Source organism: Chelonoidis abingdonii, chromosome 1 (genome assembly GCF_003597395.2).
Source record: "Chelonoidis abingdonii isolate Lonesome George chromosome 1, CheloAbing_2.0, whole genome shotgun sequence".
NCBI lineage: Eukaryota > Metazoa > Chordata > Testudines > Testudinidae > Chelonoidis > Chelonoidis abingdonii.
In genome coordinates, this window is record NC_133769.1 from 359,195,696 (window position 1) to 359,213,001 (window position 17,306).

The 17,306-nt window shown below is 43.8% G+C and overlaps 1 protein-coding gene across 2 annotated transcripts in view; it reads right to left on the reverse strand.

Moving 5' to 3' along the window:
* The window catches only part of AQP11 (aquaporin 11), a 31,726-nt gene extending 22,605 nt beyond the window's left edge, over positions 1-9,121 (reverse strand). Inside the window, exon 1 of one of the 2 annotated variants that reach the window (XM_032770866.2) lies at positions 8,228-9,121. In XM_032770866.2, coding sequence (XP_032626757.1) covers positions 8,228-8,819 — 592 coding nt within the window. In that variant the 5' untranslated portion in view covers positions 8,820-9,121. The remainder of the gene's footprint in view (positions 1-8,227) is intronic. The other variant, XM_032770865.2, reaches the window with a different exon arrangement.
* Between the last annotated feature and the right edge of the window lie 8,185 nt (positions 9,122-17,306).

A 17,306-nucleotide genomic window follows, 5' to 3' on the forward strand; every position in this document is an offset into this window, starting at 1 on the left:
ACTGTTCAGGAAGCTGCAAGCATGAACTTTCTTTCCTGCCCGGCAGATTACCATTGGGAATTTTGAAATGCCTTTCGTGATCCTGGCCTATCCTTTGTTCCCATGGCTCATGAAGCCATACACTTGCCACCTTGACAGCTCCAAGGAGCATTCAACTACAGGCTCAGCAGGAAGAGAATGATAGTTGAATGTGCCTTTGGTTGTCTGAAGGGTCGATGGTATTGTTTACCACTTTGTCCACTCATTTCTCTGAACCATCTGAGACTGAGACCACCCAACTTATTTCACATAAACTATCAGATGGTAACAATTTACTGTCACATCTGAACTGAGCTAAACTAAACTAGCCATGCAGAGTCCATAGGCACTACATCCCCTTATTAGGGTTAATAGGTTATCATGGTAATTATACGGAAAGTCATGGCCTGGTCATGGAGGATAAAGGGTAAAAGTTACAAATTGATAGTAAAGGGGAAGGCCAAAAGTCACAGACGCACTATTTTAATTTTAAAATACTTTTTTTTATAATAAAATTATGTAAAACTATTTATATTTGCTATCCCAGTACTTCCAGTTCAGTTCTGTAGTAGCAGCAGAGCAGTAAAGCAGACAGATTAGACCTGCTGCTGCCACTTCTTCATCACTTTTCTGCTTCAGCCACTGCAGACAATTCAAAAGCCACAAAGTAAATTCTGTGATGTCTTAAACCCAAAACCATAGAGATCATAGAATCTGTTATACTCACCCATCTTCCTCAAAATGGCACACCACAAACTCAAAACGAAATAGCAAATGTATGCATTTTAATGTCATCATAAATCAAACACAATAAAATAGTTGCTAGAGATCCCATTACCTAAAACCTCATCTAAACTAGCCTGTTTTCTGATTTTAAAAAATTCCAACTGTTGCAAATACTAATGCACCTCATAAATTATTACAATGGTGGGAGCGCTAACGAAGACAAAATAACGACAGTCCATCAGCATTTTTCCTTGTATTGTGTAAACATACTTTTAAATGGTGGTGGGTGCTTGAAGCTTTGTCTATTCTAGTGGTCCCACCATTGATACCAATGGTGAAGTTGCACCAATGGGAAATTTTTCAGGGAAAAAACCAAAAACCTAGCAGAGATATGTTAGATGCCCCGCGCTCCACTGCCCACATATCTGAGCTCTCAGTGAAACTGGTTTAACTGTTTGTTATTGCATGCCAAAATTCCCACGTGTCAAAAATTACCATTATTTTTAAAATATGGAAATCAAGGAGTCTTAGACTTCCATGACAAAAATGCAGCCTTACCCATTGACAATCCTCTGAGCTATCGTTTTCCTATGAAGGCTTATTTGAGCATTGCTTATAATATAGCTTGGCAATATAAAATGAAGTTCATATTAATTTCTATGACTTTAAAACATGGCTATCCTTTCTAGCTTAGTTATTCAGTGAGCTGGGGTGGTTCGATTTTGTAGCTCCCACAATGCACAGCTGAATGCTGCACGTACATTGCCTATTTAAAGTGATGGCAGTGTATTATTTTCTTATCTTCCAATATCTGCTGACAACAGACCAACATCACTGCTGATCATGAGGAAAAAATACTTTTTCTGTTTAGTATTTAATCAAAATGTTTAATGTTTCACAGTGAAGTTTTTATATCACCAAGCATAGTATCTACTTCGGCTAAGACAAATAACTCTGACATCTTAGTGTTTGATGTTCCAGAGCCAAAGTATTTGTAATGAATATTTCAGGATTATACCAGTATTTAATAAGAAATATTGAATTAGATACTGAGAGTGAAATCCTGTCTTAAAATGTGTAATTCTAGGAATGAAAACTGCAGCTTGTGGTAAAGACAGAAGGAAATGTGCTACTGGGAAAACATTGCCATTCTGTCAAAAAGCATGTATGCTAGCTGTCTTCTGGTTTCCATCATCTAGCCAGTAGTCTATGCCACTTCATGTGTTAAGCAGAGATCCTATCCTGATGTTGGTAAGCATATGGCCTGCATATACTCGCCTCTTCCCTACCTTCCTGTGCCATCATAATACAAGGCAGGACCTTAAATATTAGATGGCCATCTCTGCAGACATGGAACTCTTGTAAATATATGACTAGAATGAAGGATGCTATTTTGTAGATTATACAACATGTTTAGGCTGCTCATTAGGAACAATGGACAATTCAGATTGGCCAGAACAGGTCAGGCATGAAAATGAGACTTCTATATTTGGAAAAGGAAGAAAAGAGGAGGAGCTGGAAGAGATATGTAAAAAGAGATACACGGAAAAAAGAGTTATGAAACTTTCCAACATAGAAAAGCTTTTCTAAAAATATTAAAGAGGGTTCTTAGCTTATCATGCAAAAAGTACAGAAATTTTTTTACTTCCAGGGTTTTAATTTCATTCTTGTCTGTAAGGGCAGCAGGTTTAAAACAAACAAAAGGAAGTATTTGTTCACACATCACATAGTCAACCTGTAGAACTCTTTGCCAGAGGATATTGTGAAGACCAAGACTATAATAGAGTTCAAAAAAGAACTAGGTAAGTTCATGGAGGCTATTAGCCAGGATGGACAGGGATGGTGTCCCTAGCCTCTGGTTGCCAGAAGCTGAGAATGGGCAACAGAGGATGGATCACTTGATGATTACCTGTTCTGTTCATTCCCTCTGGGGCACCTGGCACTGGCCACTGTTGGAAGACAGGATACTGAGCTAGATGGACCTTTTGTCTGACCCTGTATGGCCATTCTTATGTTATGTTCTTATGATCTATCCTACAAACTTTTTCAAAGGAAGAACTCAACAATTTTAGGGGTAGGAGCTATTGTACAGGAACACAGCTCCCATTCCTCCACTAAAAGCTATGAGAAATTATTCTTGGGGGACCAGTGCTCCCCCAAAGGTCCTCCCTTCCTTTGAAGTGGGGACTCACAAGCCAAAGGAACTTGAAGTGGTAGCAGCAGTAGGAGAAAGTGCCTTGCAACCCCTAATGGGAAGAGGCAGGAAAAATAAATACATAGATTTAACATAAAATTTCTCTTTAAATGTCTTGATTTTCTAAATTGTATGACTGCATCATATATTACAAAATTTTCTGGGAAAGTACCCCAGGTCCCACTTCTTATTTGTTTTTACATTAAAACAGAATGTCCATCATGGTCAAAATGGAAGTGTGGAAAAGCAGAGATATGTGTGTGCCTCTACCCAGCTACACACTTTTACACTTTTGTTTTGCTGACCAAAGGTCTGCTTTTGGACATTTTTCCTGTCATCCTTACAGTGTTCTCTTTTCCTTGCAGTGACTCATCACCACAACATGATGCTGCACTACATTACTTCACAATGTCCAGACCTGTAATGGTATCCACCAAAACTGGTGAGCTCCCCAATTTAGCTTGATCTATTTTAACTACTCTTTAGGGGGGTAAATTATATTTTGACCTTCTTTTGGCTAGTGATCTAATTTAATGAAGTGAGTCACCTGAAACGGTAATGAAACAAAGAAGATTCTCACCCTAAAAGTTTGCTTCAATTTCTTCTTTGCTCTTTCCATCCCACATCCTCAATCCAGGGATTTTTAACCCTCTCACCTCTCCCATCTGTTCTCCTGTTTCCTCCATCCTTTGTTGCTTCTTTCCCCTTGTGCTTTCTTTTGTCCCCTCCTCTTAATAATACTGTAGCTGCTAGAACAACTTAATGTTCATAAAACAGAGGAGTAGGAGATTTTCTGGCTCCTGTTCTCCTGCTATTTCCGAAGAGGACTACATAGCCAAATTTGGTGAATGAAGGATCAGCTCTTCTTCAACCCAGATAATAGCATAGTAGATAATGGAGTATTAGAAGTTTAAGCAGTAGTCCTCCATAGCTAGTTTTGCTTAGTAAATGGAGAACTGCTATAATCTTTTGTTATACAGATAATGATTAACAAAACATTTTAAAAGGTTATTTTACATACAGTATAAATTTTCAATTGAAAAGTCTTCAAGGCAGTATCACTGTATTTCTGTTTGTTCTCCAAGGTTCTTCACACACTTTTGGGCAGTTTTAAATATAGAGATATTTATTTCTAAACCAAAAATTTAATTTGAACCTTAATAAAATGCTCTTTCAAAAAAATCTACAAGCTATAAAAATTAAAGTTGTACTTTAAAAACAAAACCAGAAAGGAACACCAGAAAATATAGAAATGCAAAGTTAAGGTACCTCAAACAACCTTGAACTTTGCTCTCATATTTGCATCTCTCTGGGCTCCCTGCATTCAAGGATGATACATGCCTGAAGGTCCACATTTTGAGCTACTGGTCTCATGTAAACATAAGGATAATGCATAAAAATATCCTTTATTAGTTTGACAAGTGTAGTTTTAATACTATATAACACTTCACAGTACAATAGTAATATTTTGTAGTATGTTTTTTAAAATAATGGTAATATTGCACATCACTTAATAAGCTCTTTGCCCTTGAATTTTGATGGACAGGGAGACTGAGGGTTATTGTGAAAATTATGGGGTGTGAAAGATACAGAAGGTGTATTTCCATTTTTACATTATGCTTTCTAAATAGCAGTGCCTTCTTCCAAACAGAAAATATTTAAAGACCTAAATTACATGGGACCAATTACTCGTGAGTTTTTTGGCACTTCCATAAATACTATATGAAGAGTAACAAGGGAGAAAAGGTTGGGTTTTATAAAAAGCTGTTTGTACTTTCAGAAAATGAAAGAATATGACATTGAGGGCTTCCAAATTTGTCTCTCAATCACTCCCTATCAGTCATTCAGTTTACAAATAACAATGATGATTTTTCTAACTTTCTTGTACATCATCAGCAGTTAATTTGACCCATCTGATATGTATATTAGTGGCAGTTAAAATAAATTGAGGTGTATACCTGTAACACCACTTTTTTGGGCCAGGTTTACAGGTAATTATATATAAGAAGGAAATAACCCAGCTAGGATCCTAGTGAAAAAAATTGGTGATAGCAGTTTATGATTAAGTGCCCAAGTGAAAATTGCCTTATAACTACCAAAGATAAACAGGGTTTATGAATTGTCCCCAAGTATGCTACTAGGTACTTTACAGCATACAATCTCTGTCCAGAACAGAAAAAAAAAAATAGAGGAAAAATCCTTTAAAAAAATTGTACGCAAAACAAATTTGTTATGGAGCAAATAATAAACAAATGCTTTTTTTAAAAAAAACCCGCTTTTTAGAGTATAGTCACACCTACATTTGCAGCACAAAGCTCTTGAATGTTTACTAGGGCATAAAACATTCACCTTAGGTGGAAGCCTGACGTATAAGGAACGTACTCTGATACTTCTGGGTGATTCATTACTGAAGCATGTCAGTTTGAAAAGCACACCCAGGATTTGGCTTTTAAAAACAAACCATCTAATTTAGTTCAAATTCACAGATTTAGTACACTTTTCATAACACAAGTAAAACAATGTAAAATTTTTTTAAAATGGCAAATTATTACTCCACATTATGGTCTAATCCAGAGGTTCTCAACCTTTTTCTTTCTGAGGCTCCCCCAACATGCCACAAAAACTTCACAGCCCACCTGTGCCACAATAACTATTTTTCTGCATATAAAAGCCAGGACCAGCATTAGGGGGTTGAAATCAGGGCTACTGCCCGGGGACCCCTGCCACAGGGGGCCCCACAAAGCTTAGTTGCTCAGACTTCAGCGTCAGCCTTGGGTAATGGGGCTTACCGCCTCAGACTTCAGCCCCATACAGCTGGGATTCGTCTTTCTGCCCTGGGCCCCAGCAAATCTAATGCTGGCTCCTCTTGACAGACTTCTTGAAACCTGCTCACAGCCCCTCAGTGGGCCCCAGACTCCTAGTTGAGAGCCACTGGTCTAATCTGTTTGGTATTTGTTGGAGAAAAAACTGAATGTTTGAAATACATGACAATGAAAATGGCCCAGTTTAATAATTTATCAATATTAATCTGCAGCCAAATATCTCATAGGAAGACTGTAGCAGAAAGAGAACTCAGCTCTCCAGAGTCCCAGTCCAATTGCCTTAACAGCAGGAGACCATTCTTTCTCTTCTTGCAACCCACTGCCTCATTCAGCGTTGTGAACTAGGATCCCAAAGCCTAAAACAAGCTTTTGGACTCATCCCTCATGATTTTTATATTTGAGGATTATCTCATTCACCTACACATAATTTTCAGTAATATCTGAAAAGAACATTAAGGTTTCAAAGTCAAGCATTCAAGCTAAGAAATACATAATTAAGTTTGCCTGGACAACCATAATTCAGCCTCTTTTCATATATGCATTATAACAGTCTTGCCCAATATCACACAGGAAGACTGTGGCAGAAAGAGAACTCAGCTCTCCACAGTCCCAGTCCAATTGCCTTAACAGCAGAAGACCATTCTTTCTCTTCTTGCAACCCACTGCCTCATTTAGTGTCCATCCTGTGCACTAAATGAGGCAGGGATCCAGTAAAACAAATAGCAGGTAATCATGTAATTAACGATTGTATCATAATGTTACATAAAGAAGAATGAATTATGACTGCTCAGGCAACCTTAGTTCTAGAATTTCCTAACTTTTGAGTGATTGATTTTGTGACCTTAATGTTCTTCTCATGTAGTTTTTTAAATATGTAATATCCCAGTGTTTTAAAAAAAAATAATATAAACATTCCATCAGGTTGAGCCATACTGACCTCCTGCATAGATCATCAGTAGGGCTGGAACCCAAGAGCATTAGATCCACAGTGCAAAAGTACCATTAATTAACTAGTAGCAGTAACAGGCTACTATCCACTATGAGAACCAGATACTAGGAGATGACATGACATGACCCATACTTTGGCTTACACATATATTTGCTAGACAGCAGAGGAATGTTAGTAATCAGGAATCTTGTTTTCTATTTTATGCTCATGTCAGGATACTATAATCTAGAGTACACCCCTCTTCTAAGATTTTTGCTGGAAGATTCAGGTGAGACACTTAAAATCTGTTAAGAAGCATCACCATGTTGCTTTTGTTCTCAAAAACTCACTTCAGAATATAGTTCAAAATTGCTAAACCTGTTTTTGGAAATCTTCATGGACTTGCTCCAATCTTCTTGGTCTTGTTTAGACTAGAATTGCTGGTTGTGCTGTAACTTGAATTAATTGATTGCCAATTAATACTACCATATATATTTGAGAGACATTTGTTCCTGGTCATGGTTAGAGTCCTGCATGGATACAAAATTTGTATCCACAGCCAATCTGCAAACATAGTCTATGGATATCTGCCGATTTGCAGGGGTCTAGTCATGGTTTACCTGAGGTCTCAGTGTAAAATACCTAATTAAATCACACTGGTGTAAACGGTGCTTTCCTTGTGTGTAGTATAACTACGTTAAGGGTTTGCACATTGATGTAGCTCAGCAGTTCTCAACCAGGGGTACAGGCCCCTGTGGGGGGCCATGAGGTTTCAGGGGGTCTGCCAAGCAGGGTCAGCATTAGACTTGATGGAGCCCAGGGTGGAAAGTTCAAGCCCTGTCACTGGGGCAGATGCCTGAGGCCCCAAGCCCCACCACCTGGCACTGAAGCGGAAGCCTGAGCAACTTAGCTTTGCAGGGCTCCCTGTGGCATGGGGACCTGGGAGGCAATTGCCCTGCTTGACCCCCCTAACATAGGCTCTGGCTTTTAATTTACTGGACATGCAGAAAAAGAGTGGTTGTGGCATGAAGTTTTTATAGCATGTTGGGAGGGCCTCAAAAACAAAAAGGTTGAGAACCCCTGATGCAGCTAAACTGATGCAAATTTATTGACACAAGTTGCATGAAAGATGTCATGTAATATAAAGTTGTATTATGAAAGGATTTTTCTGTTTGTTTTAGTAAAATATTTAAAAGAACCATCTGAAGAAACTCTTTTTACTTAGTTTTACCCATTTGTGTTTTAGACTGCAAATTCTTTAGAACAGAGATTTCACTTCACTTCATTCTCAGGCCCCAATCCTGGAAAGGGATCTATGCAAGTAGACCTTTACATCTATTCAGAGTCCAAATGAAGAATCCCTATCCCATTCAGCTTATTGGATCAAGGTCTTTGTTCAGTGTATTTTGTCCACTGTAAAGCACAACAACAGTACTACAGAAACAATTTTGTATGCACACATTTTTTAACACATCACATAATTCAAAAATATCTATAACTTGAAACAATCATGGACAAAAAAAAAAAAAGGTAACTAACCTGCATACACCAGCATAGTAATGAGAAGAGCAATTAGGTGGACTCTGAGCCTGGGTTTAACAGCCTCAAATTGCAGTATGGTCAGCTGGAACACAGTGGAGAAGAGAAGCTCTATGCAGAAAGCCTGGGTCTCAGTGGTTTGGATAGGATTACTGCAGCCCTCGGCCAGTGCCTCAGAGTGAACCTCGATAATCCCCATGGACCAGATGTAGTGGATGTAAATTCTGGCCAGCACTGCACCAGCAAACTGAGCTCCCATCTTCAGCCCGCCCTGTTTGACTGAGATCCCACCATCCAAGATTTGTTGCAGGGTGCCACAGGGGTTGCATGTGCTGCCAGTCAGAGTCAATCCATGCAGTACAGTAAAACCATAGGTGAGGGCAAGGGCAACGTGTGGCTTGGGCTGCACATTGGCCAGCAGCCGGAGCTCATTGGTGCAGGCACAGATTTGGAAAGTGGCAAACAGCTCCAAGAGAAAGGTGCGAGGGCGTCGGGAGTGCATATGATGTCGGGTTAGCTTCCGGCACCCTCCTACCAACATCATGGTGCCAGTCATCAGCACGAGTGAGATACAGGTCTCATTCAGAACCATAGTGAGGCCCAGGCTGAGAGAGGTTAGGACTTCTCCCAGCGCAGGGGCAATTGCACTCAGGTCCTGGGCTCACCCCTCTCCAGCCCTGCTGCCTATGACGGGGGATTCTGTTTCTCCACAGCCAGTCAGGGGAGTATCTCAACTCCCCGCTCTCCTACCGAGCTCCCCTACAGCCTGTCAGGGGAGTGTCTCAGCTCCCCCCTCTCCTGCCAAGCTCCCCCTACAGCCTGTCAGGGGAGTATCTCAGCTCCCCCAATTCCCTGCTCAGGTGTCTCAGCTCCCCCCTCTCCTGCCAAGCTCTGCCCACAGCCTGTCAGGGGAGTATCTCAGCTCCCCCCTCTCCTGCCAAGCTCCGCCCACAGCCTGTCAGGGGAGTATCTCAGCTCCCCCCTCTCCTGCCAAGCTCCGCCCACAGCCTGTCAGGGGAGTATCTCAGCTCCCCCCTCTCCTGCCAAGCTCCGCCCACAGCCTGTCAGGGGAGTATCTCAGCTCCCCCCTCTCCTGCCAAGCTCCGCCCACAGCCTGTCAGGGGAGTATCTCAGCTCCCCCCTCTCCTGCCAAGCTCCCCCCACAGCCTGTCAGGGGAGTATCTCAGCTCCCCCCTCTCCTGCCAAGCTCCGCCCACAGCCTGTCAGGGGAGTATCTCAGCTCCCCCCTCTCCTGCCAAGCTCCCCCCACAGCCTGTCAGGGGAGTAGCTCAGCTCCCTCGTCTCCTGCCAAGCTCCGCCCACAGCCGGCCGCTCTCTCTCCCCTCCGCAGTGCCTATGTGGCAAAGTGTCCCCTCCCAGCTACGAGGAGCCTCCACCAAACGGCAGCCGGCGGCAGCGGCTGGAGCGGGGAAGCTGCCCTTGCTCCGGGCCGGTGGCCACCTAGCGGGATAAAACCAGACCGACCCCGAACCTGAGCCAACCGGCGCGTGCGCAGACAGCGCGTTCCCTCCGGTGCGGCTCTGCTGACAGGAGCAGGGCGTTCGCGCTGCCGCCTGTGACCGTTTGTCCGGCGAGGTGACGGTCACGCGCTTGCCGAGAGCGCGAGGGAGCCGGGTCCCCTCGGGAGGGAGGGGCTTGGTCCCGTGCCTATGGCCAGGGGAGGGAGGGAGAAGGCTTATTACTCGCATCTAACCCTGCACCCAGGCTCCACCACAGGCAGAAGCCTCCTCGCTACTCCACGCGTTATCCATGTGCCTCAGCCTGGTTCTCGCCCCCGCCTCCTTGGGTGTATTGACATCCATTGGCAGTACACTACCCTCATGGCTCTGAGGGGATGAACTCGGCCCCGTGGGTGTCAGTCCCTATCTCACGGTCACAGTTCAGGGCGCTGCACTTGTTTTTCTCCTCAGTGGTCCAGCTAAAGGCACCCGCTCCCCAGCTGCGTCCTGCTCCTTTCTGACCTCAGTATTTCACCCCACAGTTCCCTGCCTTCACTGTGTTATTCCCAGCACAGCCGGGTTGCTCAAGGGCACCCCCTGCTTGCTGTCTCTTCAGAGCTGGGTAACCGTGTGACTGCCCACCATTCTCATTACCACACAGGTCTTTCTAAGCAAGCCTACTTTATTCGTAAGGGGGAAAGCACTACAGAGAAAAAACATATTAAAAACCCTAAAAGAACCAACGTGCATGCTAATAAGTTTACCAGAGATCACCCAAACCTTAACATGGATTCTGGTATGGGTAGCCCTTCAAACCACCACCCAAACGAGACTCCTTGTGGTTATAAGGTCATCACAGCTTCAGCTGAGAACAAGCACACTCAGTCCACACTTTATACCTTTCAGGGACCTTTGATGTAGAGCTTCCAGAAGCAGGTAATTAGTACACAATGATCTCTCTCCACATGATGTATCTTCAAAAGTTTGGCTTGGGTAGGAAAAATTTGCATTTCTCTCGCCTCAAAGTACTTGGTAGGAAATCCACTTCACACATATTGTTCCAAAAAGCCCTTTGATTTTCCTAATACCTTCCAAAGGTTGCATTAATCCTGTCACCCGGCTAAAGAAACCCCATACAACCTCAAAATAGTATATGAACATTTGCATTTTTAATACAGTGAACTCCAAATGTCCTATTTCTGGTACAGTATGTATATTCTAGTTCACCAAAGAGTGTCAAACGAAAGCTGGGGTCACACAACTCATTAATACTATTCATGGGTGGCAAGATCTATGGCCTGTGGTGCCTGGGCAGCAGGAATATTTCTGGTGCGCAGTCACCACGGGCCCGGCTCCAGCAGTCTGAGGCTGGATGTTTCCCTCGCTGTCTGCCCTGCTGTCTGCCCCGGGTGCCCCCCACCCTGCACCTCCCTCGGGCCATTTAAAACAGCCCGGGCTCCCCACTCCCACCAGCAGCACAGCAGAGCTGAGCAGCTTCCTGCCTGCTCACTCCACATGACTGCCGTCCCCTTCCTGTGGCCCCAAGGGGGGGATGGGTCTGTGTCCTACCGCAAGCACCCCTGCGGCCAATGGGAAGCTGTGGGGGCAGTGCCTGGGAGTAGCGGCATATGGAGACTCCCAGCCTGCCCTGCCTAGGAGCTCCCGGTAAGCCCTGCACCCCTCCACACCCCATCCCAGAGCCTGCACCTGTCCTTTGGCCCCCAAACTCAGTCCCAGAGCCTATACCCCCAGCCCAGAGCCTGTATCCAAACTCAGTCCCAGAACCTGCACCCCTCATCCCTTCCTTTACCCCCAGCCCCTATCTCAGCCTGCATCCAGCACCCAAACTCATGTCCTAGAGCCGGCACCCTCTCCACCCCTTCCACAACACACCCTCCTGGTCCACAAACCCCCCAAGAGCCTGTACCGCCATCACCTCCTTCTATACCTCACCCCTTCCCCAGCCCAGAGTTCCTACACCCAAACTCCTCCTAGACCCGCACCCCTCACCACCTCCTGCATCCTCCACACCCTGCCACAAAGCCTGAGACCTGCAGACCAGCACAGCCAAACTCCCTCCCAAAGCCCTGCATCTCAGACCCCCTACCCCAACCAAACTCCCTCCCAGAGCCCAACCTCTCACTTGTCCTGCACCCCAATCCCCTGTCGCAGCCCAGAGCCTGCACCCTAGACCTCCTCCCCCAACCCAAACTCCCTCCCAAAGCCTTAGGCAGGTGGGGGCTGGAGTTGGGGGGGTGGAGTTTGGAGGGCAGGTTCTGGGCATCACCAAAAGTTCTACAAACCTGCATCCCCTGACGCTATTGTGAAACATATGTAGAGATACTATGTAAGGAGTTATGTGTGCACACTGAAAATATGTTCTTATCTTCTGTATCACAGCAGACGTGGAGAAGAAGGTTTTCTGTCAGACAAGAGATGTTTATTCACCTTTCTGTCTGTCTGATGTAAGTTAAGCATTAAAAGCTAACACAATGGATAACTTCATATATAAACAGGCATCAAAGAGATGTGAAGTCCACAGGGAAGCAGAACATAGGAAAAGAAACCATGAAGGACAGTCAGTGAACTTCGGGGATATAAATAGAAGGCAAACAACACACGCCCTTATCCTGCCCATAAGAGTTAAATAGGCAGTGTCTTTACACTCATCAAAATGGGATCTCAATCAACCTTGGTTGAAACTCTACAGAGGACGTTGGAGGTGAGATAAATGTCTTTAGACAGGAGGTTAACCAGTTAAGTTTAGTCTCTAGAAAGCATGTTATGCTTTTATTTTATATGTAGCCTTTTGATTCTAATTTCCTTACTTGCTATCACTTGAAAATGAACTTAAGAACCTAAGAACGGCCATCTAGACCAAAGGTCCATCTAGCCCAGTATCCTGTCTTCCAACTGTGGCCAATGCCAGGTGCCCCAGAGGGAATGAACAGAAGCGGTAAGCATCAAGTGATCCATCCCCATTCCTAGCTTCTGGCAAACAAAGGCTAGGGAACTTATTATTGTTTTCACTATAAATATATCTCAGTGCTGTGATATTAAGTAAGGTGCAGATCCTCAGTTGAATCATATAAACTAGTGTGTATACTGTTCCTCTGGAAAAGCAGGCCTGGTATTTCTGTGAGTGTTCAGTTATAAGGGGCTTAACAGTACAGGGGGAATGCTTCAAAGGGATTGGGGTGCACCCATTGTTAACCTATAATGCAAAATAAAGGCTGGTATAGTGCAGAGGAGAGTGCTTGGTGGCTAACAGGCTGGTGATGTCAGGGAGCTGACAGCCAATTAAGCACAAGTAAGACTCCCTCATGCTGTAGGTGGGGGGCGGAAGATATAACAAAATGACTTTCAGTCCTGGGTACCTCTGAGACCATCACAGGGCCCTGTCTTGACATATAAAAAAGGCCCTGTATTGTCTCAGGCCAGTCCTGAAGATAGGCATTGTCCCTCCTTTGGGATAACTTCATGTTTCGTCAGTTGAGAAGAAGGATTGTGAATTCTAAATTACTCAGCATAAATATAACCAGTTACTTTTACACAGGAAGATGGTTTCTTGCCTCCACTCCTACATACAGAATTAGTTCTCACTTGATTGGAAGCAGTTCCTCCACTCCCCAAGAATATTTTTCAGCTGCAGAGGGAAGAAGTGAAGATCTATCTGTTCCAGGCTGTGAGTGTAAGTGGGTGTATGTTGTACACACTGGGCCTACAATTTTTATTTCTGGAATGTGTGGAGAGGAAACATATCTGATAGTGTCATGTTTTTTTTATCCTTTGGGAAGAATTTTATTATCTCACTGCTAGATCACTCTGTAGTATTAACACCCCTCATCAATTATTGGGAGTGGACTACATCCACCCTGACAAGCTGGCCTTCCACGTTTGTTCTCCATTTGTAAGGTAACTCCCTTCTCTTCATGTGCCGATATATATTTATGCCTGTATCTGTAATTTTCACTCCATGCATCTGAAAAAGTGTTTTTTCTACCCACGAAAGTTTATGCCCAAATAAATCTGTTAGTCTTTAAGGCGCCACTGGACTCCTCATTGTTTTTGTGGATACAGACTAACACAGCTACCCCTCTGACCCTCTGTAGTTGTGATCATAAGGTAGAAAGCACATTGTCCCAGCTTTTGACTAATCAGTAAAGATATCGGTTCCAGAGTCTTGTCTATGCTCTGAAACTAAACCACTGCTGTCAGTGGTTATCAATGATTGTTGCAGCTGAGCTAATACTAAACAGAGTGTAGCTGCAAAGGCAGAAAAGGACAGAGTTCAGCATACCTGGGCATATATACACATAATTTTCCAGAAGATGGCAGCAAAGATTACTTTATGTTTTCAAATCTTTCAAGAATTACTTTCTGACTTGCAATTTGTTGAACAAGGTTCATATAGACCAGGAGATTCTAAAACTTTGGTCTGTGAGCTCCATTCAGGTGGTCTGTGGATAGTTCCCTCTAAGGTGCGTGCCTTGGCAGCCACACGCAAGAGAATGAAGGGCCACTCACCTAATTAGTGGAGCTGTGCAGGCATGGCTCCACTAATTAGGTGCCTGGACCCTGGAGAAGATGCACATGTAAGGTGAGGTGGTAGCTTTGGGGGGAATAGGGGGTGGGTGAGAAGAGAAGGTGGGGGTAATTTGGGATGTGCAGGGCTGTGGTGGCCAGAGAAAGAAGTGACTTTTCCTTGCTCCAGGGCTGTGGCTGCCGGGGAGAGACGGCCCTCCTTCCCAGCCTCCACTTTGTGGCTGCTGTGGTGGGGGAGAGACACTCACACTCCTTCCCAGACCCAGCTTGGGGGCTGCCACTGCAGGGGAGAGAGGGCATGGCACATCCATCACTTTAGAAAGGTAAGACTACTGATTTTAAAATATCAGTTGTGTGCTTTTATTTGTAGAACAAAAAAAGTTAATTATTATTAAGGTGTTTTTTTTATATAGCGCTTTTATCCAAAGTGTTTACAATAGTTAACTAATGTTACAAACAACATTTGGAAAGATCATTAAGTGGTCTGTCGAGACCCTCAGCAATTTTCAAGTGGCCCATGGAATAAAAAGTTTGAGAACCACTGATATAGACAGTAAATTTCTTGCAGAGGCAATGCCTATTCTGATGAATTTGTTGCCTTTCACCAACAAAAACAAAACCTTACTTTCAGCTTAAGGTCAGTGTATGTTCAGAACAAAGTTGCAAAATCATTTCAGAGTAAACAGAACAAAATCATTTCTCTCACATAGCTGTGCCTTACCACCTGTTCTTTTGTTGATCCGTGCCAGGGCTGAATCAGGGATCAACAATTAGGAGCAAGCATGAACGTAAGTGTTCCTAGGAGTTTAAATGTGCTGCTATTTATTTTGATGCCCTTGTTTGTTTAATATAAAGAGAAAAATAAAATGCAGCACTTTATATGATTTAAACACACATGTAGTTACAAGTTAACAATTGCCTCATATAGGATCAAAATTTTAGCCTGTCACAATTGTACATACCTGTTTTTGCATATGTAGCTCATTATACATTCAAATATGCACTATACATCATCCCCCTCCTTAGAAAATATGCCTTCCATTTGTCTTTACTTCAGGAATTATTAATTATTATTATTGTCTAGTGATTAGGCCCCATTATGCTAGGCCCTGTACATGCTACACATAGTAGGAGATAGTGCCTGCCCTGATGATCTTACAGTCTACATCAGGGGTGGCCAAACTTTTTGGCCCGAGGGCCACATCTAGGTGGGGAAATTGCATGCAGGGCCACGAATGTAGGGCTGGGGCAGGGGGTTGGAGTGCAGGAGGGATTGTGGGGTATGGGAGGGGGTGAGGTGTATGAGGGGGCTCAGGGCAAGGGGTTGGGATGCAGGAAGGGTGCAGGTTGCGACAGGAGGCTCAGAGCAGGGGGTTGGGGTGCAGGAGGGGGTTGGGGTGCGGGCTCTGGCCCAATGCCACTTACCTTGAGCGATTCCAGGGTGGCAGCAACCTGCAGTGAGGCAAGGCAGACTCCCCACCTGCCCTGGCCCGACGCCTCTCCCGGAAGCAGCCAGCACCATATCCCTGTGGCCCCTGGGAGGTGGGGGGGGGCAGAGGGCTCTGTGCGCTGCCCTTGCCTGTGGGTACCTCCTTCTACTCTCAGAAAGGGCTTCTATGGAAAGGGATCTGGGGATTGTAGTGGATCACAAGATAATGAGTCAGCAGTGTAACACTGTTGCAAAAAATTAAACATCATTCTGCAATATATGAGCAGGAGTGTTGTAAGCAAGACAGGAGAAGTAATTCTTCCATTCTATGGGCATGTCTACATTATGAAATTATGTCAACCTAAATTATGTCAGCATACAGCCACTGCAGTAATTGAACTGTTTTTGCATGTCCACACAACGATCCCTGTGTCAGTGGTGTGTGTCCTCACCAGGAGTGTTTGTACCAACTCTGCTGTCACTGTGGGGCATTCTGGGATGGCTTCTGAAAGTGGTTTAGTTTGGACATTAAGAAAACCTTTCTAACTGTCAGGGGTAGTTAAGCATTGGAACTAGTTGCTTAGGGAGGTTGTGAAATCTCTATCGTTGGAAGTTTTTTAAAAACAAGTTAGACAAACACCTGTCAGAAATGGTCTAATTATTATGTAGTCCTTCCTTGAGTGCAGGGGACTGGACTAGATGACATATCGAGAACCCTTCTAAGATGCTGAGACAGACAAATGTGAGGTAGGGGGACCAAAGGCCAGCCTTGCTATTTATTGTATCTTAAGTTGTCATGAAGTGCAATATGGGAATTAGTCACTGAGTTGCCTCCCATTTCTATGGTCCTGCTATGGATGAGATTAGCCAGTGAGTTTCATCACATTCTTGTCAAGTTGCCAGAGAAGGGGAAGATTGGACTGGCTCATATATATAAAACATGAAATGGTATGTGGTTTGCTGACATATGGATCGTCATTCATTCCTTGATTTGCAGCTTGCTTAACATGTAATGGAAAATTCCATGCTGACATGCTCATATGACTACACGAAGAAAGGATCAGGAGTCATAGTTCTCTAAAAGGTCAGCTCAAGGTCACCATCTTGCAATTTTAATTGTAATACGTAAATTCTTTACATAAGCTGGGTATACATGATTGCTTTTTATGACCGCAAGATATAGCAGCATTATACAAACCAATCATTTGTTGGGTAATCCTACAGCAGCTTTAATTTACATTGCTATCTCTGTTGGAAAAGATTACATATTTTCTAGAGAGAAGCTCAAACCACAAAGTTTGTGTGAGTTGTGTTTGTAAACAATTTTAATGGGTGCCTAGTGTCTGTGAGTAGTTTTTCTTTTGGACTTGTTTTTATAAATCCAGTTACATAAAGTATTGAGGTGTTCATGTAGCAATCTGTAGCCACATACATGTAGACACCATGGTCCTCAGTGAGGCTGGGACTTTGGATTGTCAGCACCAAAAATACAGGCCTTTACGACTTGAACTCTTCTAGCTGTGAGAAATTAGCAGGCTCTTTTAGTCTCTTAGTCCAACCACTAGACTGAGATAGGATTGATCACATGGACTCAACCAGCGTAATAATTTAGATCCAGTGTTTTGTTTCTGAGTTCATTGTGTTA